Genomic DNA, 27,910 nt, shown 5'->3' with positions numbered 1-27,910 from the left:
GTAGTTGACACCTGATTAGCTTATTTAAATAAGTTAAAGTTACATAAAAACATTTGTAGTCATGACTTTTTGTCTTATAACATATATTTTTACAGTGTAGTGTTGCTTTATTTAGATAACTGCTAACTAACCCTGAAGACATCATGGCTACTACATACCTGAGATTTTTCTGTCTGTGCTTTGTTCTCAATTTTGGCCATCTTTTCTTTAAGCTGCTCCAGCGTGTCTTTTTCCTGCTGTAGCTGAGCCATCTCTGAATCCTGCTCGCCTTCCAGCAGAGCCCGCTCCACTTCCAACTAAACACACACAAATAACCATTTCATTTTAAATCTTAATTAAGTTAATATAAAAAAATCATCATTAAAAAAACATCAATCGCCATCAAGTTATTTAGTTATTTAACAAAACTTCAATGATTTCACAGCAAACAGTGATGCAATACCACTATATTCTGGACCACCAAGATGGTGCCTGATTTCACACATATAAAAAAGGGGCCCACATTCTGAGCCCATAAAATCTCAACCTTATAAAACTTGAACACATCACTGACAGTGTGTGTTTGTTGAATGTGGTAGTAATGGAACAGCTGACCTTGCAGGAACTACTGGCAAAAGACTAACCTACCTGCAAATCATTAATCAAGAGATGCGAGTTTCTGCTTTGAGGCTCACTTTGCTATTGCTTTCTCTTGAGCTTTGATCCATCTGAACTATTTGTAACAGCAAAGGACACGATCAGAACTTTGTGTTATATTCAAAAACAGATTGAAAGCATCAATATTCCTGCAACGATAAATCCTTTTAGTCAGAAATGTTTATATTGTCAATATATTGTCAGAAATTATTGCGATAAGTGAGATCTTCATTTTTAGCCCATTTACTGGCATTCTATATACAGTTGAAGTCAGAATTATTAGCCCCGTATCGTATCTGTTTAATGAAGAGACGTATCTGTTTAACACATTTCTAAACATAATAGTTTTAATAACCCATTTCTAATAACTGATTTATTTTATCTTTGCCATGATGACAGTAAATAATATTTGACTAGATATTTTTCAAGACACTACTATACAGCTTAAAGTGACATTTAAAGGTTTAACTAGGTTAATTAGGGTAACTAGGCAGGTAATTAGACAAGTTATTGTATAATGATGGTTTGTTCTAGAGACTATCCAAAACAAAAATAGCTTAAAGGGCCTAATAATTTTGACCCTAAAATGTTTCTTAAAAAAATGAGGAACTGCTTTTATTCTAGCCGAAATAAAACAAATAAGACTTTCTCCAGAAGAAAAAATATTATCAGACATACTGTGAAAATGTCCTTGCTCTGTTAAACATAATTTGGGAAATATTTAAAAAAGAGAAAAAAAAATTAAAGCGGGGCTAATAATTCTGACTTTAACTGTGTGTGTGTGTGTGTGTGTGTGTGTGTATATATATACATATATATAATTATGACAGCAGAATAATAATGACATAAAAGGCATAAACACTTTCAAGGGACACAAACTTTTTAAGATTCTGTAATTTTATTTAAAAAAAGGAAATGTTCTAATATAAGATTTGATGCTGGTGAATGTATATGTTCTTATAAAATGGCATTAACATTATTTGCGATTTTATGGAAGTGGACTGCAGCTCTAAACCAGAGCTTGCTGACAACTATAATAAGGATTAGATGCGGTGACAGAGGCGATGCAATCAGCTAATATTTTGCTGACATATAAACAAGATGTGGAATATATTGCAACACCAAACATTAAGGCCATGTGTATTTTGATTTCCATGTGGAGTTTTGGTTGCTTGCCATTGTCACCTCTGAAGAGCAACTCCACCAACCTCAACCAAGCAAGCCAGTTGTTTGCTCTTCAGTGCTTTGGCACATCACATTGTCTAAAGTGCTATAGATATAAAGATGACTTGACTATATATGTCCAGGTATTGCGCGCCAATATACTGTTTATTGTGACAAGCCTACTGTAAGCAGGAAAGACAATAAAAAAGTGTGCTGGAGTCTCAAGACACAACTTAAACTTTTAATTATTAAACTAATTAATCTAGGGCCTGTTCAACAAAAGAGGTCAGTAAAAACATAATATCTTTGATGATTTTCTTTTCTAAAGATACTTGTCCCCATTCTTTATCTGATCATTTGCAGTCTTGGCTTAAATATGACTTTTATTTACAATAATAAATCCTACAATTCTGCATCGCTAACTTACAAAAATACATTTGCTGCAAACTTTCTGATTATGGTTAAATAACAAGAAGTCACAACAGCAGCATGTGTGAATAGTCTTGAAATAAATAGATGAAAAGTTCCCGAAAGACTGACTACTTCATTAAGATTCTGTACCACACATTTTATAGACAGACTGCTATATTTTGAGGTCACATGCAAGGAGTGGTAAATACTATTAAAAGCAGTGCAACTCGCATGACAATAACCACATATTACACATACATTTGAAGTTAGAATTATTAGCCCTCCTGTTTATTTCTTTCCCCAATTTCTGTTTAACGGAGAGATTTTTTTCAACACATTTCTAAACAATAGTTTTAATAACTCATCTCTAATAACTGATTTATTTTATCTTTGCCATGATGACAGTAAATAATATTTGACTAGATATTTTTCATGACGCTTCTAAACAGCTTAAAGGGACATTTAAAGGCCTAACTAGGTTAATTAGGTTAACTAGGCAGGTTAGGGTAATTAGGCAAGTTATTGTATAACAATGGTTTGTTCTGTAGACTATGGAAAAAATAGCTTAAAGGGGCTAATAATTATGACCTTAAAATGGTGTTTAAAAAATTTAAATCTGCTTTTATTCTACCAGAAATAAAACAAATAAGACTTTCTCCGGAAGAAAAAATATTATCAGACATTCTGTGAAAATTTCCTTGCTCTGTTAAACATGATTTGGGAAATATTTAAAAAAAGAAAAAAGTCCAAAAGGGGGCTAATAATTCTGATTTCTATTGTATGACCACATTCACACTACCCATATTCATATTATATGGAACTTTTTGTTTTATTAGTAGTCATAATTCACTAATTCAGTAATTACTCAAACAGTTGATTATTTCTTTAAACACTGATTTTTGCGTGCATTTAAACATTACTAGAACACGAGGAAAGAAAAGAACAATTGGAAAGTGAATTACAATGGAGGAGAGATAGACGGAGGAGCAAATACTGAAATCTAATCAGGAATGAGGCATGTCATTTAAAAGGGAAAAACAGAAAGCGAGGCTTGAAGTAAAATGGATTAAATCTTGGCAGGTCAGTTCTCCTTGTCTAACTGTGGTCCTCATCAGGACTCATGATTACTTCAGCACATGTTCAACTCCTCCACAAAGACACTCTCTTTGTGTTACTCCCACTACTGTTCTGCTTGCCCTACTGCATACCTCTCTGATGGACTCCTCCACCTGGTTGTCCAGGTCTTTGATCTTCAGCTCTAGTTCTTCCATATTGTTGAGGACCTGGATCCTCTCCTCTTCTATACGTCTCACGTCGTTCTTCAGCTGTGTGTCATCTTCGGTCGTCTGTTGAACACATGAGAATGTAAGCAAATATGTAGATATACTCAGCCCTGCAGTACTATGCTCAATCCCAAAATAGTGGTGTAATTTTTAAACCAAAATGAAAAAAATATATTAATATATAAATAAATATAAATATAAAATAGGCTTTAGTGACCACAATAAAGCTGAAATAAAATGTAAACGTTGTTTGAAAACTGAAAACTTAATAAATAATTATTCAAATTTAGGTCCAATTACCAAATAAAAATTTTTAAGTAAATTAAATCCATATAAATATATGCTTATAATAATAATAATAATAATAATAATAATAATAATAATAATAATAATAATAATAATAATAATAATAATAATAACTAAATTAGCATGTACTAAAATAAAACTAATTTAATCAGCTGTGTAGCTAACTGATACACATACCTTTGTTTTGCATGAAGAAAAAAAATCACTAGACTATTTCAAAGTCATCACAAAACTTCTCCTTATGTTTGGATGCATTTTAAAGGTAAAAATACACAGTTATTCTATGCATTTCTCCTTCATTTAGGCCTGTATACATGTTCACTCGATATTAGTGAAAGTTTAACCTTCCAAACTAAACTTATTATCAGTCCTGGTTCAAAGTTTGACCTCTAAAGCTGTATTTAGAACTGCATTCTGGGTTAGATGTCAATGCAACAAGCGTAAAGCCCTTTGATGCAAGCCATGTATAGCATAGACCTGCCCCCTTCTGGCAGCTGCACTGATCTGGAGCTCTGAGAAACAGCTTTCACTGAATTTTCACTAAACGCCAGCTACCGTCAATGGCTACAATGGAAACATCGAGGAATAGTGGAGCGGAGATGCATACTTGATTTCCTACACCAATTATTTATCTAGGATTTCAATATCCATGTAAGGTGATTTGCTTATTTCTGCATATTATTGCATTTAAAAAACTTAATTATTTTTGTATTACAAGTACTTTTAAATATTCAAATAAGGCATTAAGTAATGAAATATGTGCTAATTTTCATACATTTATAGCACAAAAATCTGTATATTAGATAAAGTCTGGATCAAAATTGATCAAAATTGTTTTTACAGAGGCAATCTCTTTTAATCAGTCAATAATAAAATTTTTTTTTAGAAATATAAAATAATTTATTAAATGCTCCTCTGCTGATTTGACTTGCTTCTATTGCCCACATTCGTAAGTTACTTTTGATAAAGGCGCCTGCTAAATAAATAAAAGTAAATTAGTATATTTAGGCAAATTACACACGAACAAATCCGTTTGCAAAAACCTTCAGAATAAAAATATGAACGCAAGTGCTGCTGAGGTCAGTCAGTTTTTATTCATTTCCCGAAGGTTGCAATTTGGTTGCAGAATAAAAGCATGTCACACATAATAAACAAAAACACATTGTACAATACAAATCTACCCTAAATTTAAAAACTTTAAAGCTGAGGGTTTATATGAAAGTTTGAACCGATTTGTTTACTAATAGGAGTTCTGTATCGAATACTAGAAGGGAGAAGAAAAAACTTGTGGTGCATAGGATGGGAATCATCTGACAAAATACTCTGGTCTATTGTATAACTGAACCATGGTCATCTGTTTTCTCCCCGTTATTTTTCCTCCTAGGTTCACAATTGTCTCCAAACAACTCTTATTTTTCACACTTGAATTGAACCAGAATTGAGAATTCAGAATTGAACCAACAAAGCAAGGTAGAAGATAACAGTTACTGAAAGTATGAACTAAAAACATGCATATGAGTGATTTGTCTATATTAATTGATCTTAATTTCTGTAAGCAGTACAATTTTTGCTGCCCCTACTTATACAAAATATTAGTATCAACAGAAACGGACTATTTATTATCTAAAACAGTACCCAAATACTTGTACTGATGTGGTGGAGGTTTATAGCTCAGTGCGAAAGAAAAAAAAAACTATTTTGAGAATGCAGCCTTGTGTAAAATATGTATTGTAATTAAATTCTACAGACACAAACTGATAAAGCACGCCAAAAGAACGCCTAAAATTGACAGGTGTGTTTTTTTTTCCCTGCAATTTGCACATATATGGCTGAAGAGAGTCCTTCATTGTGTGGGGTAGAAATCAAACAAACACAATGCGCATGACCTTGCTATATTTGGACAGTGATGTTTATATCAGCTCATCACAGTTTATACTATGGATGGCACATCTCTGAACTCCTTCAGCTGTTTCTGTGTGGGTTCATATACACATTTGGTTTTCAAAGCCATAATGTGTTATACAGCATATATCAGTAGATGGATATAAAACAGAACCTGCACATGACTGCAACTCCTGCGTAAAACAGCAATTAGATTAGGAGTTTGAGGAAAGACACCGGTGCATTCCTTTGTGGATTAAAGAGTGTGTGAGGTTGTGCGAATGCCAGGGAAGGGTGGGAAACTCTTATAACGTCTCTGAAAGGTCACAGGAATTAGCAGCAAGGAAACGACCTGGCTTTACAAACGATTCAATTACTTAACCAGATTAAAACACACACACACACATGCTGCATGACGAAAAGAGTTCATGCATGAAGCCGTAGTGGAAAGTAAAGCTGAAGGTCAGCTGATGAGCACAGAAGAACAGATCAAATCTAGTAAACATGTGACTTCAGGCCCTCTCAGATTATATCAGTGCAGACATCTAGTACAATAGTAATATAATATAAATTCATAAAATAAAATTAAATATAAACCACAAAACCAAGGGCTAAATAAATACGTTTTCCACTGATGCATGATTTGTAAGGATAGGATCATGTTTAGCTGAGATGCAACTACAGTATATGCAAACAAATCATCATACTAGGAAAATCATCTTCAAAGTTGTCCAAATTAAGTTCTTAGCAATGCATATTACTGATCAATAATTACATTTTTATATATTTTTAGTAGAAAACATCTTGGTCATCTTGGTGGAACATGGTCTTTAGTTAATATTATAATGATATTTGGCATAAAATAATAATTTTGTGTAATAATAACTCACAAATTTCCACAAATATACTAATACAACATGGAGCAGGATTGGTTTTGTGGTCCAGGGTCACATACACTACCTGGCAAAAGTCTTGTCGCCTATCCAAGTTTTAGGAACAACAAATAATAATCTGACTTCTGGTTGATCATTTGGTATCAGAAGTGGCTTATATGAAAGGCGAAGGCCTCTAGTTTACGCCTATTTTACCAAAATAAAATATGATCATACCTTGATTTTTAATTATTTCATTAAGACAGTAAAGTTTGACTTTGCTTAGACAAAAGTCTTGTCACTTAACAGAAATAATGTACAGTATAGAATATAAAGTCATAGTATAAAGTGCAGCGGAAATTTTTTTTTAAATTGTGTATGACTCCCTTGTGCTTGGACGTGTGCATCCATCTGGAAAGTCATCTGGAATGGCAAAGAAAGCGTTCTTGCAGGACTCCCAGAGTTTATCAAAATTCTTTGTATTCATCTTCAATACCTCCTCCTTCATTTTTCCCCAGACATGCTAAACAATGTTCATTTCTGGTGACTGGGCTGGCCAATCCTGGTGCATCTTGACCTTCTTTGCTTTCAGAAACTTTTATATGGAGGCTGAAGTATGAGTAGGAGCACTATCCTGCTGGAGAATTTGCCCTCTACTGTGGTTTGTAATGTAATGGACAGCACCAATGTCTTGATACCTCAGGCTGTTGATGTTGCCATCCACTCTGCAGATCTCTCGCATACTGAATGTATCCCCAAATCATGATTTTTCCTTCACTGAACTTGGCGGATTTCTATGAGAATCTTGGGTCCAATAGGTCTTCTGCAGTATTTGTAATGAATGGCATGCAGTTCAACAGAAGATTCATCTGCCAGTTTTCCAAATGATCAACTAGAAGTCAGGTTATTATTTGTTGCTCTTAAAACTGGGATCCACGACAAGACTTTAGTCAGTTAGTATATACAAATTCCAAATACAGAAAAGGTGCTTTTAATAAAAAAAAACAGCAGCAGTTTTAATGCAATTTAATGCACTAATGCAATGTACTACTTTAATCTTATTATTAAATAAACCATTTAAAAAGAATATAATTTCATTTCTGCTGTTTAACTGCTTTGATGCAAACACAATGACTGTGAACCATATGTAGTCCATTTTTCTTATTTATGCATTTTTAAAAGAAGCTTGATAGGTTTAAGACTTCATCAATTACCTTGTTTATACGTATCAGCCGAGGAGAAGGGGTGGGAGCGGATCCACGGACTGCTGTTGTCTCCGACCTGGCGTCCCTGTGTCCACTGTTCTTGCGCTGTCGTACCCGTCTCTCCTCACTGGCCTGGGGCTCCCGGAATTTAATCTCATAGTCATTTTCAGCAGAAATGCTGGCAGAGAGACTTGCAGAGTCTGAGAATGTGGAATCATCATCCGACACCTGTAATTTCTCCAGCTCCTTGTTGATCTTCTGCAAGTCTGCGACGGCCAAGCCAGTTTTGTCCTGCTCTGCACGTCCCAAACCAGAACACAGATTCAGGATAGTCTCCAAACGCTGACGTTCCTTTGGATCACATAAAGAGAAATAAACAGTTTGATAAAATGCATATTTATATACAGACAGCCTCGAACTCTACATTAAAACATGCAGCTGGAGGGGATGATGCATTTGGAAACATTTCTCACCTTTGAGATGCACACACATTTACCTTCAGCAGTTCTGAACATGTCTGCATGAGATTTTGTCTCCAAATGACAAACAGTTTATAATAATAGCCCATGGGCAGCATATAGAAGAATATTACGGTAATATATTCAAGAAAATCCAAATTGCAAACATCTGAAAAAACTATTTTACAGCCACAAACTGTGATCAGAGAGAGACCAGATGGATACGACTAAGCATATACATCCAAAAACAACCATGGCTCATGAAGGAGTGCACTTGGCTTGAAAAAAAAACCCAACCTGTATTTAATCGACTGATATGCAAAGCCACCCATTTCCAGAGCCAAGAAAAATGATCTCACAGATCACAGATTTACATAGCCGTGAATCAACAACCCAACCTGCATCACAGGCATATTAACAGCCAATAAATCCATATAGAAGTTATTTCCTTGTAAAATGAAACGCATTTGCATGGCTCTCCCAATCAAAGAGCTCTACTTACCGTGTCAGGGGTCAGAGGGCACATAGTGACCTCCACCTCAGAAGAGGAGTTCATGCCCTCATTAAAAATATGCCAAGTTCAGTTACATTCCACAAGTACAAATTGTAAGAGACATGAGCTCAACAACTTTAGCTCCACTCCAAGCTGGTGTCAGAAACACAAACCCTCTGATGAGTTGGTAGGATAGGAGACCGAATGGGAAAGAAAGAGAGAGAGAAAGAGCTTGGGAGAGAGTGAAACTGAACCCAATCAAAACACTGCTGGCACTGGATGGGAAAGAATATGCAAATAGGAGAAGCGTGATTCAATCCTTCCGCTCATATTAATGACACGCTATCAGTCCATGTGCATGAGTGCGGGGTGAAACCTCAATGAATCCCCCATGGATATAAAGGGCAATGCTAATAACCCTAAACAATTTACATAAACATACTGTATCAATTCAAGGTCTGTTGGCATGCTTTAAAAAGCTTAGACGTAAAATAGATTTTAATTCAAACATAGAGCAAATGCATCCAGAATGTGGACTGATCCAGTTTTAGGCCCCGGCTTTAGTATGCTGTTGTCATGCTGGGTTCAAACAACTTTTTTTTCTGTTCGATCATTGGGCTCCATTTTAACAATCTAGGAACAAAGTCTCAAGTGAATGGCGAAAAAGCATTACTGGTGTGTCCGTATTCACTTTTACTATTTTAAGGACGGAAAAATATGCTTTGCGCCCCGGCGCATGGTCTAACAGGGTTATGTTTATTCTCGTAATGAGTTATGGGTGTGTTTTCAGCATAACGTGCATTAAACCATTACTATTCATGGCGGACTTTGTAAGTGGAAAAACGGAATGCTTTACTAGCAAGAAAACAGTTAAACAAACCATCTGCGGTGCGAGAATAAAGAATGAGCCTCCTCCATTTATCCTCTTTACTTTCTCTTTAGGGCGTACTCACTATGTACAGTTGCCTTGAACCGGGCCAAAGCACGCTTGTCCCCCCTCCCGTTTCCCCTGACGGCCCGCACTCACATTACATTCCGGCCTGGGCACGCTTACATCATCGATGATGCGCTGTTCAGTAAGCGCTCTCGCTCAGCACAGTGGAGATTTCTTTAGTTATATCGTTTAGTTGTTTGGGATGCAGTGACATGCAGTCAAATATTTCGCTGAACAGATCAGCCACTTTTGACGCTCATAAACAACCATAAAGTCCTCGTGCTGCAGGAATTAGGAGGTTTGCTGAAGGTGAAGCTGTCGTGCAGTGAGGGGTTTGCGTCTTTAATAATCTACGATAGTTTGCGTTCATTAAACAGTAAGAATGATTAATAAATCCATATGAAACACTCCCTTAAAAGTCACGTCTCGTCTTCAGTTTTGGCCTCTGGCGTGATTCGCACTCACACTAAAAGCGTACCATGCCCAGGCCAAAGTGAACCGCGCTCTGGCACACCTCTCCCAATCGGGCCAGGGCCTGACAAGTGAACCGTGCCTGAGCCCGATTCAGAGAACTCACACTTCTCAAACAATCCGGGAAACGGGCCTGGGCACGGTTCGGATAGCATAGTGTGAGTAGGCCCTTACTTTACTTTTACTCTTTACTTTACTCCTTAACTTTTGTGGATAAGGAAATGGTGTTGTATGCACTCTACTAAAGACATCCATTAGCCTACATATTTAATTTTGTTTGTTAAGCGCAAAGATTTGTTCTAAACTATCTCTAAATTCTAATTTCCAGCAAATGAATAAATGAACAATAATAACGAAGTGTTGTCAAAAAACTGAGTTATATCCAAACACACACCCTGTTCCTATGCCCCATATGGTGATGCATACGTCTCCAAGTCCCGACAGATGGACAAAATTAAGCTTGCTTTTATTAAAACAAATATAAATATGCATATAATAAATAATACTGCTAATAAGAACAACATCATGGAGGTAGTTGTTTTTATATTTATGTAGAAAATAATAATTTTGCAACATTTTAACCATAATTTTTTTCCTATGTAAAGATATTTGTGTATTGCTATACATCATGTGTGTATTAAGCATTGTGTACGTGTTTTGGACCTGCATAAATGCATAAATAACATGCTCTGCGCTGGACTTTAGACCAGCTTTCAGGTGGTCAGTGGCTCAGTCTATTTAAGCTCCTCAAAATAGCAATGCAACAACAATGCACCTTAACACACCTCCTTTTTATACCGGAACACCCATGAGTCTACAAAGTGGCGCAAATGGATTCGTTATTTAAATAACGTGTCGCAAATTGTAAAAATTAGAGTTGCACTGATCTGGAAATAACAACAAATCACGCCAAACACGTCTTGCACCTTATTGCGCCAGGTGTATGATAGGGCATGATGTATGATAGGGTGTGATAGACTGTAAAAAAATATGGGCAACAGATCTCCATTCTGTATCACTGTTGAAAAGTAAGGCCATAATGTCCAAATTTGGCCATGTTAAGCCACAACCTTCACATTCAGGGGTGGAAGGATTAGGTACCATGAGTAAAATTTGCGGTCTTTCAAACAAAAAAAAAACACAACAGCACATGCTATGCAAGTGCATGGCATCATGAATGAGTGTGTGTTTTTAGACATATAACCAGAGCTGAAGTCTATAATACTACATTCCTCTGAGAGAGTATGTTTTTCGAAGAAACCCATGTGTGCATATACATCTCCACCTGCAGAGGCCTTGTTTTCACTCAGCGCTGGCCTTGTAAAGATCACCAGCCTGTAGTTGTGGTGATAGCTAATGAGTGAGCGGCCTACGCTGATGGTTTGGCCTCTGCCCAGCAGGGCGGCGCCACAGGTGGCCTCCCTTAACCACAGCATACAAAAACTCTGTTGCCTTTCATTTGAACCCCACTGAGAGCAGCTGAGAAGCAAGAATGGAGCATGCTAGTGTGGGCAATTTGCCAGGATCATCTGCAGCTGTGGGCGGCCTCCCAGAGAGAGAGTGTTCGGGAGGCCGGGTTCAGTGAAAGTGGATGTGGTTCTGGGCTGTCGAGCTGTCTATTAATAGGAGGTTTATGCAGCCACACCTCTGCCTGGGTCTTCCACTGCATCCACTACAGAGAACCATAGGGGCCTTCCTGCACATGGTCTGTTTGTTATAGCCAAGTGGAATGTCAGAGCGCAAGTTTGTCGTTCAAGATTAATTAGGCTGCAGGTGGGGTTTCCTCATATCTGAGCTCCCACATATTGCAAGAAGAGATGAAATATCAGCAGCTTTGAGCTTGATACCCCTTCACAGTGAGAAAAGAAAACATAGTCACAGAGGAGGAATGTTAAATATTCTAGATAAAATCAATCAGTCATTGGTTCTATATTTTGGGTCTAAAAAGAATAATATGGTTATAAAGAATATAAATAAAAAGGAAACAGATGACTGCATGTGCCGGCACATGTTTGAATTCTTTTATAATGACATACATATTTTGTGTTATCATTTTTTACTTAAAAAAAATGGTATTTGAGTCATCAGGAATTGATTTTGAAAGATGGTTGTTTTATAACAGAATGGGGACAGAACTTAAAGTGCAAATTGACAATTATTGATTATACCTAACTGATAGTTAACTTCCATAGTTAACTATAATTAAATGTTAAATGATGAGGTCAGGGCAGCACGGTGGCGCAGTGGGTAGCACACTCGCCACACAGCAAGAAGGTCGCTGGTTCGAGCCCCAGCGAAGTTTGCATGTTCTCCCCGTGTTTGCGTGGGTTTCCTCCGGATGCTCCGGTTTCCCCCACAAGCCCAAGAGCATGTGGTATAGGTGAATTGGGTAAGCTAAATTGTCCATAGTGTATGTGTTTGAATGAGTATGTATGGATGTTTCCCAGTGATAAGTTGCAGCTGGAAGGGCATTCGCTGCGTAAAACATATGCTGCAAAAGTTAGCGGTTCATTCTCCTGTGGCGACCCCAGATTAATAAAGGGACTAATCCGAAAAGAAAATGAATGAATAATGAGGTCAATAGTTTGAAAGGCTATAGTATGTAGACAATGATATTTTGGCTACTTGTTAAAGGGCACATAGTTTACCCATTTTTTAAGATTTAATATTAATATTATGGTTCTTCTGAGTGTGCCAGTTTAGGTTCATTTCAAAACACAATTCAGATTGTTTTATTATGTGTTAAAAAGTGTCATTTTGGGGGCGTGTACACAGGCAGCCGTTTTAGGGGTGTGTTACTTCACATGAAAATTAGTTTTGACTTCCCGGCCAACGTAACAAGTGGGCGGAGCCAAGAGCTCCCCCGCTCTGTGTTTAGCAGCAGACAGGCAGACAGAGAGAAGCAACATAAGTGAGAGGATCAGCATTCAGCCGTACATGTACGAGTCGGACACAGACCAAGCAGAGAGCACAAAATCATTTGTGTCTTTGTATAGTTTTACAGCCAACTGTGTGCTAGTCTGAAGTTCCGAGCTTGTACACCGAGACTAATAACCATGCACACTGAATTAACTTTGACTGAGACACCAGAGCCGCGACACGGCACACTCAGACACGCACATTCAGATGTTATTAAAAATGAAACTATTCAGATGGTGCTCTGTTGCGCAGCAGAAACATGAAGTGTCCCGAATCGTAGCTGGGCGCTGCCAACAGCTGCCGACTTGAAGCGCCGTTGTGTGTACCCTGATAGAAACCTGGGTTTAGAATTCTAAAATGCAGGCGCTGCGTGGCGCGACGCTGAGGATCGTTTCTGGTGTGCTACCTGCAGGCAAGTTCGTTATTTTATTTCCAATAGAGTGACGCACACGTGAGGCAACACGCTCGCACTTTCCAGCTGCACCTTGTTATGATCACAGGGAGCTTCTGTGACTGCGAGAAATGCAAATGGCTGAAGTTTAAGGTAGACGCAATGAAAAGTACACATGCAAACCTACCTACAAACAAACAAATTTACAAACAATAATTCCGATTGGAGCGATCATGTGGTGAATGTTGATCTTGTGTTGAGCCCAATTAGCCTTACATCTAAAAACAGAGCAAGGGTGTTCCTTTAGTGACATCGCTTTGACTCACACGCTGAAAATGGCGGATGTGAAACAACAAACTGAGGATATGGTGATGCGCGCCTGTCAATCAATATTGATGGGTGGGGGGACCGCACTCCTATGTCAAGTTGCAGTCGATCTGAAAACCGCTCCAATTGGTCCACCGTTTTTATGTTGTTAAATTGAAAAAAAAAGTCTTGAAAAGTAGATTTTTTACCATAGGTGCCCTTTAAAGTTTATGAATTGGGCCTTGGTGACATTTTCAAAAAAAAGAATGTATTTGTTCCTGAGATTCGCGATAACAGAGATGAAATGTTATAGAATCACAATAGATGAATCGTTTGCTAACAACTTGCAGTGCTACATATAACAGATGTTTAAAACACTGCGGTGGTGTTTCATATAGTCACTAGTACTTCCTTCTGTGCTGGGCTAGACCCTTTTTTGAAATGGGGTTAATTTAGTCACCCCCCCCCCCCCCCCCCAAAAAAAAGGTATTCTTATAACTAAGGCCCTGTTTACACTAATACGTTTTAGTTTTAAAAGGGCGTTTTAGAGTGAAAACGATCCACGTCCACACTGGCGTTTCACCTAGCATTTCTGAACAGCTCTCCATCCATACTATACCACTGTAAATGCACATCACGTTACCACACACACTCTGGCATGCGCTGTAGCGTATGCAGTCAGTGGGTGCTTTGAGGCAGCTTCCCCTTGTGACAGCAGCGCAGGTCAGCCAGTTCATCAAGGATCTTGCGCTGCATTTCATCTCACTATAGTTATTAAACGTAATATTTAATTGATCTGGTCTCTATCTTATGGGCTTTTGAATCTATTACTTGTTCTCAGGTAACGTGTTTTGGCTGAGCACAAAGGTAAGTTAATATATTAATTCATGTAACTATGTACACTGATTCTGCACATTATACTAATTTGCTTGCCTTTATTTCATATATTGTATAAACTTATTGTATGTTATAGTTTTATAATGGCCATTATTGATTATTAAAACTAACATTCAGCAAAAGAGAGGGTATGTTTCGTATTTTTCGAAGAAAATAAAAGGAGGTAGTTATGTATAGGCTATTTGTTATAAATATGCATACAGTGAAGATAACGGTCATATAAATATGTAGCTACACGACAACAACAATTTTATTGTCTATTAAGTTAATATCAAAATGAAAATAGGCAGTTTTTTATATCATGTTTTCATTTTATTGTTAAGATAGTGGAACAACGTATGATGCGAATGACGTTATAAAGTACACTGTTTTTACCCGACATGTTCTCGGAAGTTTGTTTTCCATATCAAACTTGTGAAGTCTGAACGTACAAGGAAAGGGTGTAAGACTGAACTTTGTGCACTTAATTTTGAGAAAAAGCCCCTAACAGATTAGGGAATGTCTGCAGCCATGCCTCCGTTTTCAGATGTTTCTGTTTTCCACCATCCTCACTAACATAGAGCAGCAGTGTTTTAAAACCAAAATGGCCTCTTTAGCATTTTTAAAAAGCTCAATTTTCAGGGCTGGAAAACTCCAGGGAAGTGTCGACGGAAGGCGTAACCATAACAAAATGTAAAAATGTGAAAATGTATTAGTGTAAACGGGGCCTAAAATTGTTCTCTTTCCCTATAGTAAAAAGACACAAAAGAGAGGAATGCTAAATCAATAGTTATAAAAACCAAACCTAAAACTATTGATTATACTATATTAAATGGACTGCACTGCATACGTCACCAAAAAGTTTACAAATTAAACAAATGCATGGATGAATTGGTAACAGTAAGAATGACATGCATTTTGAAAATGAACAGACTTGAAAATGACCAGAAAAAAAAAAGCCTCTCACCAGTCTCTCCACCTCCTGTTCTCTCAGTCTTTCATCCTTCTGTCTCTGATGGTAGTCCTGAAGCTCTTCTTTTCCACTGAGAGAGCTGATGCTGCCCTTTCGCTCCCTGAATCCAGTCGGACCAAGACCAGCCTTTCCAAATGACTGTCTCCTCTCCCCGAGACCAATCTCTAGAGCTGGCGAGGGACCACACATGGCTTGCCTGTCCACCTCTGAGTAGGAGCTGGTGGAAGTCAGGCTCACCTTCTTGGCCTGGCGGGGGCTGGTGGCTTCTCCAGAGGTCATGGTGACATCCGGCGGAGCTACAGGTTGTTTGGTACCAGGTCTATTGGACAGCGAGATGGAAATGACTTCAGAATGACCATTCTGGTGGTTGAGATCAGAAATGCCACTTGTGCGAGAAATATGTCCATCAGGAGAGCGATAGATTGGCATTAGGGCGAGTTGGGAGTCTGCAGGTCGATAGAGACGTGGAAGGGAGCGACTATGTGAGCTCATGCCTGTTAGTGACCCAGCGGAGTACTTTCGCTGACGTGGAACAGGCTCGAGTCCTCCGTTACGCCCAGACTCTGGGGTGTGGAATCGACGGGCCAGACGAGGACTGGAAGGCATGCTGGCTGCTCCACTGCCACCCCCTAGTGCTGGAGGAAGGGGATCAGTTGCAGCGGTGGATGAGCCATTCCACATTGAGAGTGCTGAGCCTGAAGTAGCAGTACGCCGACTATCTGAAGAATTGAGGAGCAGACTATCCTGAGATTGGTTCCGGGTCACGGGTCGAGAATAAGGAAGTGATGTGTCTCGCTCTCGAGGGTCAGAACGCCGAGGAGATGGAGGCATGCTGGTGGGTGAAGGCAGCACTTTGGTCGAAAGTGGTGGGCGTTCTGAACTGTACAGTCGGCGGGCTTGTTCCTGATAGGATATTGGGGAAGAAGAGGTGATGGGTGACAGCAAATTGGGAGTGGTGGGCGGAGACTGTGTCATACTGAAGTAGGAGGGGCTTGAGTCTCCATTGGCTCGCAAACTGTTTTCCAAAGCCTGCTTCTTTTTTTGTAAAGTGTCCATCAAATCCCGCAGCTCAGAGACAGAGCGCATCCCTCTGGATCCAGAGCCACCCAGGCAGTGGCTGAAGTCACTGCTGAACTTCAGGTAATCTAAAAATAAAAATAAGAAAGGGTCTTTAGAGGAGATTATTACTACCAGCTCCGATTTTAAAAAGGTCATACTACCGCTAGCATGAGAAAGTGGTTACGAGAAGTTATATAACTGTCTGCTTGGCCCTTGTTAACTCCTGGAATTGCTTTAATTGTTTGCAGGAGTATGAGAAGCTGCTGTACCTGCGGCTCATTTGGCCTGTAACCACCTTGAACGAAAAGATCTTTGTTTTTTCCTCAGGGATCAATAAATTAAACTGGTCTGTACTGCAATCCTATTCCACATTGCTCCATAGCTTAAACTAACCCAAAGTCAGACAGTTAAGACATTTTCTAAAAACAGAAACTGAACAAAGTCCAAAGGTTTCTGTGAACAGAAACTGAAATAGTCCCAAGTCTACTCAACACAAATGAGACGAGCCAGAAACGCAAAACTCACCCCAAAAAAACTTGAATTGTTAAATATTGTACTTTTAAAATAACTATAGATGATCCAGCACAGGTTAGGAAAGGTTTGAACAAAAAATGACAATGTTGGCCTCTAAGTTTCCTAACTCTGTCTCCCTCCTTCACAGACACACTTTTCTCATCTGCTTTCTGGACAAGAGGTGAGCTTCACTTCGCCACGTGCCAAGACTGTAAAGATCAAAGAAATCCCACTTCAGATGACTGACATGAATGCTCATAAAACACACAAACCTGGAGATGCCAAGAAAAATCCCTTTATCTCTTTAAGGTGTGTGTGTGTGCGTACATTAGACTGGACTGAAATCATGGAGGAATTTCTCACGTGAAGGTAACGAAGGAAATAGAGCAGAAAAAATAAAAGATATATCATAACAATGACACGGTTGGGGGAAAGGCATGCAAGATCACACAAACTTTGACCATACATGGAGAGGTTCTGGCAAATCATTTAGCAGCAAGCTTCACTTTTTATGGCAACAGGTAGAAACTGATGCATGGTGTTTATACCACCCTGATGAGACCATCACCCCATAAACCAAACAGACAGCAACACAGGGGTTAAAGTATACCTAAAGTGAAGTCCATAGTGTGTGCTTTTCCCAGGTTGATGCACTTTGAGTGAGTGGGTGCATGTTTGTTTATGTGCGGATTCATTCCTGCTGTCTAGCAACAGTGTGAGAGCAAAAGAATGACTGAGAGGAGGTGGTAATAATTTATGTCACTTTCTACACCTCAAAATGTTCAATCAATCAACAGGGAGAATCCAAACCACATCTGTGTACAGATCACACATTCCAGCAGACAGACTGGCTCCCTGTGTGTCTCTGTGTAGGTTTGCTTAGATATACTTGGGACTAGGTTAGGAGTCAGCTAAAAAACTATAACTATATGTTTAAAAAAATCTGAAATCATTTATATGTGAAATAAATAAATAATAAATAAAAACCATTTAAATATCGAACTTCATACATTATAAAATACATGTTAGAACTTTTTAATTTTAGCTAGTTGCCTAGAAAATATTTCTCTTTTTCACCATTTAATTATTTTTCCAAATTTTTTTATGTTACAGCCTTATTCTAAAATGGATTAATTGGATTAAATGGATTATTTCCTCCAAATTCTACACACAATACCCCATCATGACCATGGGAAAAAAGATTTTTTGAAATTGTTGCAAATTTATTAAAAATAAAAAAACTTAAAAAACACATGTACATAAGTATTCACAGCCTTTGCTCAACACTTTGTTGGGGCACCTTTGGCAGCAATTACAGCCTCAAGTCTTTTTGAATATGATGCCACAAGCTTGGCATACCTTTCTTTGGGACTTTTTACCCATTCCTCTTTGCAGTACCTCTCAAGCTCTATCAGGTTGGATTGGAAGCGACAGTATACAGCCATTTTCAGATTTCTCCAGAGATGTTCAATAGGATTTAGGTCTGGGCTCTGGCTGGGCCACTCAAGGACATTCACAGAGTTGTTGTGAAGCCACTCCATTGATATTTTGGCAGTGTGCTTTGGGTCATTGTCCTGCTAGAAGAATATCCGTTGCCCCAGTCTGAGGTCAAGAGCACTCTGAAGCAGGTTTTCATTCAGGATGTCTCTGTACATTGCTGCATTCATCTTTCGCTCTATCCTGACTAGTCTTCCAGTTCCTGCTGCTGAAAAACATCCCCACAGCATGATGCTGCCACCACCATGCTTCATTGTAGGGATGGTATTAGCCTGGTGATGAGTGATGTCTGGTTTTCTCTAAACGTAACGCCTGGCATTCACTCCAAAGAGTTCAATTTTAGTCTCATCAGACCAGAGAATTTTGTTTCTTATGGTCTGAGAGTCCTTCAGAGGCAGGGAGTGGCTTCCGTCTGGCCACTCTACCATGCAGGCCTGATTGGTGGATTGCTGCACAGATGGTTGTCCTTCTGTAAGGTTCTCCTTTTCCACAGAAGAATGCTGGAGCTCAGACAGAGAGACCATTGGGTTATTGATCCCCTCCCTGACTAAGGCCCTTCTCCCCGATCACTCAGCTTAGATGGCCGGCCAGCTCTAGAAATAGTCCTGGTGGTTCCAAACATCTTCCACTTACAGATGATGGAAGCCACTGTGCTCACTGGAACTTTCAGAGCAGCAGAATTTTTTTTGTAACCTTCCCCAGCCAATTCTGTCTCAGAGGTCTACAGACAATTCCATTGTCTTCATGCTTGGTTTGTGCTTTGACATGCACTGTCAACCCTGGAACCTTATATAGGCAGGTGTATGCCTTTTCAAATCATGTCCAATCAGCTTACTTTACCACAAGTGAACTCCAATTAAGCTGCTGAAACATCTCAAGAATGATCAGTGAAAACAGAATGTACCTGGGCTCAATTTAGAGCTTCACAACAAAGGCTGTGAATACTTATGCACATGGGATTTTTCAGGTTTTTTTTTTTTGAAATTTGCAACAATTTCAAAAAATCTTTTTTCACATTGTCATTATAGGTTATTGTGTGTAGAATTTTGAGGAAATAAATGAATTGAATAAATTTTGGAATAAGGCTGTAACATAAAAAAATTTGGAAAAAGTGAAGCGCTATGAATACTTTCCGGATGCACTGTATATAAACATATCTAGAAAATTATAATAAAAATGATGTTAACACCTAAACAAATTATTAAAAGTTTGTTAACAGAAAATCTAAAAATAAAAGCTAATCAGCTACAATAGTTACTTCATACAAAAGAGCGAACTGTTAAGAATATGAATTCATGAACACAGAATCATACGATAAAGAGTCTTACTGCAGCTTGAGGTAGTTTATCTCCATCTTCATTTACAGAAAGTGAAGCAGAGATTGCTCAGAGTATTAACTCAGCTGTGTAAGTATGCGTTGTAAATAAATGCTGAGCACTCTTTAAAGAATTCTGTGTAACATTTTAGAATAATGATCCATTAGGTAATGTATTTACCAACATTAACTAATTATAAATAATCTTGTGTAGCATTTATTAACCTTAGTTCAACATGCATTAATGCATTATTAAAATCTTAATTATGAACTTTAGTTCAACATGTGTTAATCCATTATTAAAATCCAATCTGGTGCTTGTTAACATTAGTTTAACCACTGTGAGTTAATATGAACTAACAAATAATTAATGTTATTTAACTAAAATAATGTTAACTAATGTAAAAGAGATTAATACATACCATAGTAAATCTATTACTCATTCTTTAGTAAATTAGTAAATACATTACCTAACATTAACTGATGGACCATTATTTTAAAGTGTTAACAGATTTTGCTATATCAGAGGTTTAGATCAAATTGCATACAGTTAAAGAATAGGTAACTGAAACCTTGTATTACACACACACACACACATACAGGGAGAGAGACAGAGAGAGAGAGAGAGAGAGAGAGAGAGAGAGAGAGAGAGAGAGAGAGAGAGAGAGAAAAGATCCTCCTTGACTGATGTTCTGGTATGTTGTGATGTGATATACAGCCTGTGTGTGTGTTTGTACTGGTTTTGGTGGTTTACAAGGACAGACATTTATTTAATGACATAGGTATGACCTAAGTTTTACAACATCAAGGTGGTTTATGAGGACATGTCTTATGTCCTCGTAATTCAAAATGCTTAAAAACATACTTAACAGGTCTGTTTGACATTCAAAATTTGCTTGTGAAGGTTGGGTTTAGAGATAGGGGTGGGTTAAGGGCCATATAATAGGCGTTTTAGTGTATAAAATTATTATGGCTATGGAGTGCTCATAAACATTACTATTATTCAGTGGTTAGTTTCAGTTCCTGATGGAGTTTGGGTGCAAAATATAGGTAGGTAAACAATGATAGAATGTTATGTCAGTAGAGGGAGAGAGAGAGAGTTTACCTGTGCTGTACACCAGCGGAGAGACAGGACTCTTCTGAGGCAGCATGCTTTTCATACGATTGGCTTCCTCTGGATGGTTAAAGCGAAAGATATAAGATTTACCTAGACAAAGTGTGTAACCTGGAGAGAGATAGAGAGAAATAAACACACAAATCAATTGAAGAAAGGTTAGATTAGTATTCATGTCACTCAAGTCCACAGTCCATTGAAACCCAAAAAACAAGAAGATAGCAGAAGATATCTACATCCACTATAATGCACCATGTCACAAAGCTCAAATAATCTCAAACTGGTTTCTTTAACATTACAGTGTGTTCCCTAAACTCAAATGACGTCCTGTGTCACCAGATCCCAATGCAATAGAGCATCTTTGGGATGTGGAGGAATGGATGTGCAGCCAACAAATCTGCAGCAATTGTGTGGTTCTATCAAGGGCAATGTGGTATAAATTACATTTTGAGGGAAAGCTAGAAGACAGAGAGGAAATCCAAATGTGAAATGTGAAATGAGATTGAAATCTTAAAAACATTAGACCCTTGATGGTTTCAATGAATCTTTCAGTCATAAAATTCAATTATGCCAATTGTCACTCAGCAACAGGATGAGAAAAACATGTTTCTCTATAAAATAACTGTCTTATATATAATTTCCCTCCTTATTGTTTCTATGTAGATTACTATGTCCAGAGGGTCTGGGTCTGCTCTCTCCACTAATCTGAAATCAGAGACCACAGAACGGCAGATGGATGCAAGCCCGGAAAAGTCATAGAAAGCGGAATAACAGCTCATGGAAAATATGTAGGACCTCTTTTTCCTCCTCACTGAAACCCCAAAATATTTGCTTCAATGCTCTAATTGCTGGAAGCGAGGATATAGATGGAGACAAAACTAGTGTGAGAGCTTAAGAAGAATACAGTTTCATCAAAACAAGGCTTTTTGATTGAGAACTTTATATACAGTTGAAGTCGGAATTATTAGCCCACTGTTTATTTTTTTCCTCAGTTTCTGTTTAACGGAGAGAAGATTTTTTTCAACACATTTGTAAACAATAGTTTTAATAACTCCTCTCTAATAACTGATTTCTTTTATCTTTGCCATGATGACAGCACATAATATTTGATAAGATATTTTTCAAGACACTTCTATACAGCTTAAAGTTACATTTAAAGGCTTAACTAGGTTAATTAGGTTAACTACGCAGTATAGGGTAATTAGGCAAGTTATTGTATAACGATGGTTCTGTAGATTATTGAAAAAATATATAGCTTAAAGGGGCTAATAATTTTGACTTTAAAATGGTGTTTAAAAAATTCTAAACTGCTTTTATTCTAACCGAAATAAAACAAATAAGACTTTCTCCAGAAGAAAAAATATTTTCAGACATACAGTAAAAATTTCCTTGGCTAATAATTCTGACTTCAACTGTAAATTATCATTGGATTTCAAAGCAAAAACCTATAGAAACATCAAGAAACTTCTAGCCCATGCTGTGTAAACGATAATCAATAAGTCATGTTTTTCCATTTCTTGTACTCATCAAAACAGTTTATCCAACTACATTTTTAAGATTATTCCTGGAAGATTTTTAGCAGAAACTGTGGTCCTTTGTGATCCATAAAATGCCAGTCAATGGCTACCATTTTACCTTTGAGAGAATTAAAAACAAATCTATGCATATACATCCAAGAAATATTAATAACCTTGACGTCTGGTGATGAATAAAGGTCGTATGAAGCAAAACAATCAGTCTGGGCAAGAATCTGAACATTATTTACAACATGATGTTCCATCGAACCATCCCTATTAGTTTTTAGGAGTAGGTTACACTTTGTTTGTTTGCCCTAGAATTTTCTCACCGATGGAGCCCCAAGCTGCAAAGTAATGAGTTCTCTGAACGTCTTCTGTCATTAACATGTCAAACCTTTGACATTTAGTCTCCTAAATCTGTCCCACACATTACAGTGCTTGGTGCAGACAGTAATTGTCTTCTCTGGAATTCCCTTTAATGTGTCACAGAATGGACAAATACAGCTTGAGCAGCGGGTTGCACTGATTTCATAACACAGATGGACACAATGTGCAGGAAAATAAAACCTTGAGTCAGTCAACACTCTTCCATAGGCATAACACGTCCAGAGAAACACTCTGCAGTCATGAAACAGAAATATAAACAGACACACGTGTGTGTGCACACACACTCATAAGTGTTTAGTCTACACAGCTGTTCTCCTAGGGCTAAATAAATACACTTTCAAAAGAACAAAGATGTACGCATCTAAGCTTGGCACCCAAGGTGACTGACTTACAATTCTGTTTCATCTACATCCATGCAGAATACATTTGTGTAGGTTCATAAAAGCGTTTCCAAGACTTTCATAAAAGGAGTTTACAGTTGTAGTTTATTGCAAGTCTTTTCCTGCCCTTCTGCCCCACAAATGAATCCACAAACACAGCTGCTTCATCTTATAAACTCTCTCTTCTAAAGTCAGTCTTGAATTTAAAATAAGATCCCTTTGATCACGTAATCAAATGTGCATGTTACTTTATGAACAGTTCCTTGCTCAAATTATTGGATTAAATCGGCACCACAAGGAAACAATCTTCGGTTACAATGAAACATTTATGATATGTTTAAATTAGAAGAGAGAAAATGTTACAGTCGTAGCAAGGATATTAGCAGTAACTGCTTAATAACTAAGAAGAAAACAATATCCATTTTGCCTACAGTCACAGTTTAAGTGTAACTACCCCTTATAGACCATTTTAAGGGATATAAACAATAACAATGGTCCTTACGTATTTCCTGTTTTAAATTTTTAATTCCCATAGCTTCCGAGTATCCAAAACAGTCCACATAAACATAAATAATGTTATGATAACTGTTTTAATGTGAAGGTATTATTAAATTGCCTCCTGTTATAGTTATGAAATAGTTTGATAACAAGCAGAAAATGTTCATGGGCCAATTACATCACTGCATTGAAATGGTCTATATAACAGACATTATTATTACATATTATAGAACAGAATCTTATGATACAATAAATACATTTTATAAAGCTTTATCTTTAATTGACAGTCTCTCATTAATATTTGATTACACTCTAAAACAATGAGATATTTCAGCCTAAATTTGGGTAAAATATGGACAAACCCAACTTTTAGGATAAAAATGTCATTTAAAATTTTAACCCAGTGTTTGTCCAATGGCTTGATTTTACCCATGCCTGGATTGAAACAACCCAGCATATTTTGTTTGCCTGCATCCATTAAATAAAGCTGACTGGCATCATAACCTCAGACTTAATGTAAAATAATTATGGATTAAACAACCCAGCATATTTTGTTTGCTTGCATCCATTAAATAAAGCTGACTGGCATCATACAGACTTAATGACAATAATTATGCCTCCTAAATGTTTACCACATAAATGAAGTAATGCCATTAACATTTTATGAATAGCATATATTCATCACCTAATGTTTACCAATACTATTAATTACCATTTATGAAAATTATGCTTATCAAACAGGCCGTTGTACTTAACAATTATTAACATATAGCGATACAGTAAGATCCAGGTGTTTTAACGAATGTATGTCCCGAATGTATACCCCCAGTATATCAAGTAAAATATTGTAATATTTAATACACTGTAAATGTAAAATATATTAAATAAATTGAACGACATAAAATATTAAACACATAACCACAAAAACAAAGTTTCACGAATTAATTATCCAGTGTCATAAATGACATGGCACCGCGATGTGAACGAGCACGTCGTTTATCGTAACAGATGTAATTTCACAGTCCTTGCAGCGTGTGTTATAGTCTAATCCACACAATTATCTGGAAAGAAAATGATGAATGATAAAAGAAAGGAAAACAAACCTTACAGGAAGTCCCATTAAACGAGTACCTCAAAACATTAGCGGAGGTCTGCAGCCAATTAGTGTTTCACGCTGAAAAGCAAAGGCATCATGAAAACTCGCGTGCGTTTCTCCGTCCGCTCGTGCGTCTCACGCGACCGCTTCACTTTCCTCCACTACTGTCATGAGGTCAGTGAGAACAACACAAACGCTGAAAACCCGTCCTAAAGGGGTGGTGCTCTGAACACACTCAAGTACAACTTGGGAGGGAAGTCTGGCTTACTCACTGAAGCTGTTGACGCTTTTAAACGTAAGTCAAGACTTTTAATTATCTGCTTCAGTGATGCCTTTAGCTGAATACAATCTTGAAATACCCTGTTTGGTGAAGCAAACACGTGAAAAGTGAGTGAAAGGAGTTGATTTAACCCCTCCCCCTCTTCTTTCTTTGTCTACCTACTCAGAGATAAAGTTACCTGAGAAAAACACTATGGAATGATTTGAGATGAGACACTACTTTCAAGATATAGTCCTAGTGCTGAACTCTGAATGATTTGCTTGTTGAGTGATATTTTGTGTAACTCTGACTGAAACTGAAATCAATTGTTCCTCTTGCACAAGACTGAGCATATCATCTTGTTCAAGTTTCTGACCTCTCTGCATCATCATGTGAATGTCAACACAAGTCTACCAACCTTCATCAATCATCATGCAGACGACAAGAAATCTGATTTGAGGCAGGCTCAAAAGTCAATGGTAGCTGTACATAAAACAGAGTAATATGAAAGCTATAGGGCTGAACAATATATCATTTGAGCATCGATATATAGCAATGTTTGTATTCGCAATATTCACATCTCAGGATTATATTATTTATTAAAGACTAAAAGATAAAGATTTTATTAAACATTATTTATTTTTTATTATCTATGCAATAATGAACATGTTCTTTTATATTTGATTGTTCAATTTCTGTTCTTGAATACTGTTTTACTCCCCAGAAAACTGTTTATTTAACTTTTATTTTTGCTCTGTCGTGTTGACGACATTGATGACAACCACAAAGAATGTGCAGAGTTAAGTCTTTTAAAACTTTAAAAACATATCTCTTTAAGATTTACATACATTTTTATATATTTTATATGAGAATGTATACCCATTTATTCCAGGGTGTCCACGGTTTCTTAAAAAGTCTTAAATTCACTGAAATATTGTGTTGTAGGTCTTAAATAATTTAAACAGGTCTTACATTTCCTCTGTCCAGGTAAAGCTATCAAATCGGGCTGAGATCCACCCAATCACCAACAATCCAATAACATATATATATAGAGTTTTTTTATTGCAAAGAGATACAGCAAATTCTCCCAATTAAAACCCATAAACTAAAAACAGTTACACAATTACTCATGATAATAACAGAACAACAAATCCCTTTACATGACCTTCCTTTTATAAAAAAAAAAACTATTTACAGAAGTAAGGGGGAGTGGACATAATGTTTGTAAATAGACATGAAACTTTAGGTTTTATAACAGAAACACATTTGGATGAATCCGTTTGGACCAAAAGACAACAAAAAATTATTAGCTCCCCTTTGAATTCTTTTTTCTTTTTTAAATAAATGATGTTTATCAGAGCAAAGAAAATTTCACAGTATGTCTGATAATATTTTTTCTTCTGGAGAAAGTCTTATTTGTTCTATTTCGGCTAGAATAAAAGCAGCTTTTAATTTTTAAAACCATTTTAAGGTCAATATTATTAGCCCCTTAAAGCTATATTTTTCCAGAGTCTACAGAACAAACCACCGTTATACAATAACTTGCCCAATTGCCCTAACCTGCCTAGTTAACCTAATTAACCCAGATAAGCCTTTAAATGTCACTTTAAGCTGTATACAAATGTCTTGAAAAATATCTAGTCAAATATTATTTACTGTCATCATGGCAAAGATAAATAGATCTATCTATCTATCCAAACAGTTTGTGTATATATATATATATATATTACATTTAACATATTCTAAAATTCTCTCTGAGTGGTGTGTTTTTGATAATAGGGTTTTTTTTTCTGATACTTACATACCAGACGCATTAGTCAGGTTGATTAGATAACTACCCAACAGACACATCTAGTCTGAAACAGTCTAATAATAGGTTAAGTCTGACACTGAACATAGAATTTGCCAATCAAATGAAGTTTTGCAATTGCCCGGGGGAAGGTGACGTCACTTCTTTCATCACAGTGACTGCTGGAGTTTGAACAGTCTTCATGTGAGCTCCACTGATTTATTATTACACGCTCTGCAGCTCTTGTGCTTTTAAAGTGTTGAGAGTCAGGCCAGGTCAAATAACTCGCATGCAGGTCCTTGTTGTGATACAGATGTATGAGTTTCCTCACAGCTGCAGTTTTCCATAAAACAAAAAAGAAATTTGTCTTAATTTGCATCACAGTCATGTCTATTGACAATCCCTCCCACAGAAACAAAGACACATTTCACAATCCCGTCAATATTTGCCCTCCACCGCTGAAAAGTGTGAGAATAAGTCTGGTAAATGTTTATCTGACTCGCTCTCACTGAGATGGGAAAGAAAATACGCATAGAGAATGATGGATCATTTGTTGAGGAGCTTGGAGAGGCTAAAGAATGCAGGAATTGCAGAGAAAATACAACCTTGGGGAAGAAAAAAAATCTGAGCTTGGTAGCTCTAACGCTTCTGGAAGCTCTGAGTCACAGCACTGCATTGAGACAAGATCCCAAACCACACCAGTTAAACCCTGCGTCACGTCCAAAAACCAGAAACCCTGCTGGAAACACACATTATGCCTGTCCAATACACAACACACTTCATTCCCAGGTCATAAACCTTTTCCCCTTTTCATTTACTTAGATTCACTCTGTGTTTTCCAAAGCAAACAAACACAAACATGCATGTGTAATAGTTTGTGGTAAATGGGTAGTTGACAGATAGGCAG

At 37.3% G+C, this 27,910-nt stretch overlaps 1 protein-coding gene and 1 long non-coding RNA gene across 6 annotated transcripts in view; one reads left to right on the top strand and one right to left on the bottom strand.

The window, feature by feature from the left end:
- phldb2b (pleckstrin homology-like domain, family B, member 2b) overlaps window positions 1–27,910 on the bottom strand; it is a 75,388-nt gene that overhangs the window by 26,873 nt on the left and 20,605 nt on the right. For 4 of the 5 annotated variants that reach the window (XM_056450334.1, XM_056450336.1, XM_056450337.1 and 1 more), the window contains exons 5-9: window positions 21,069–21,188; window positions 15,574–16,724; window positions 7,768–8,109; window positions 3,420–3,557; window positions 159–296 (exon numbers count right to left, since the gene is read on the bottom strand). In XM_056450334.1, the coding sequence (XP_056306309.1) occupies window positions 159–296; window positions 3,420–3,557; window positions 7,768–8,109; window positions 15,574–16,724; window positions 21,069–21,188 (1,889 nt within the window). Of the gene's footprint in view, window positions 1–158; window positions 297–3,419; window positions 3,558–7,767; window positions 8,110–15,573; window positions 16,725–21,068; window positions 21,189–24,962; window positions 25,168–27,910 lie in introns of those variants that run through there. The other variant, XM_056450338.1, reaches the window with a different exon arrangement.
- On the top strand, window positions 4,266–22,042 carry LOC130218208 (uncharacterized). Its single transcript, XR_008835925.1, has 3 exons — window positions 4,266–4,451; window positions 17,300–17,520; window positions 21,741–22,042. It is a non-coding gene; the product is annotated as an uncharacterized LOC130218208 (long non-coding RNA).

Source organism: Danio aesculapii, chromosome 24, assembly GCF_903798145.1.
Source record: "Danio aesculapii chromosome 24, fDanAes4.1, whole genome shotgun sequence".
Lineage (NCBI taxonomy): Eukaryota > Metazoa > Chordata > Actinopteri > Cypriniformes > Danionidae > Danio > Danio aesculapii.
This window is presented reverse-complemented; position numbering and strand designations above follow the sequence as displayed.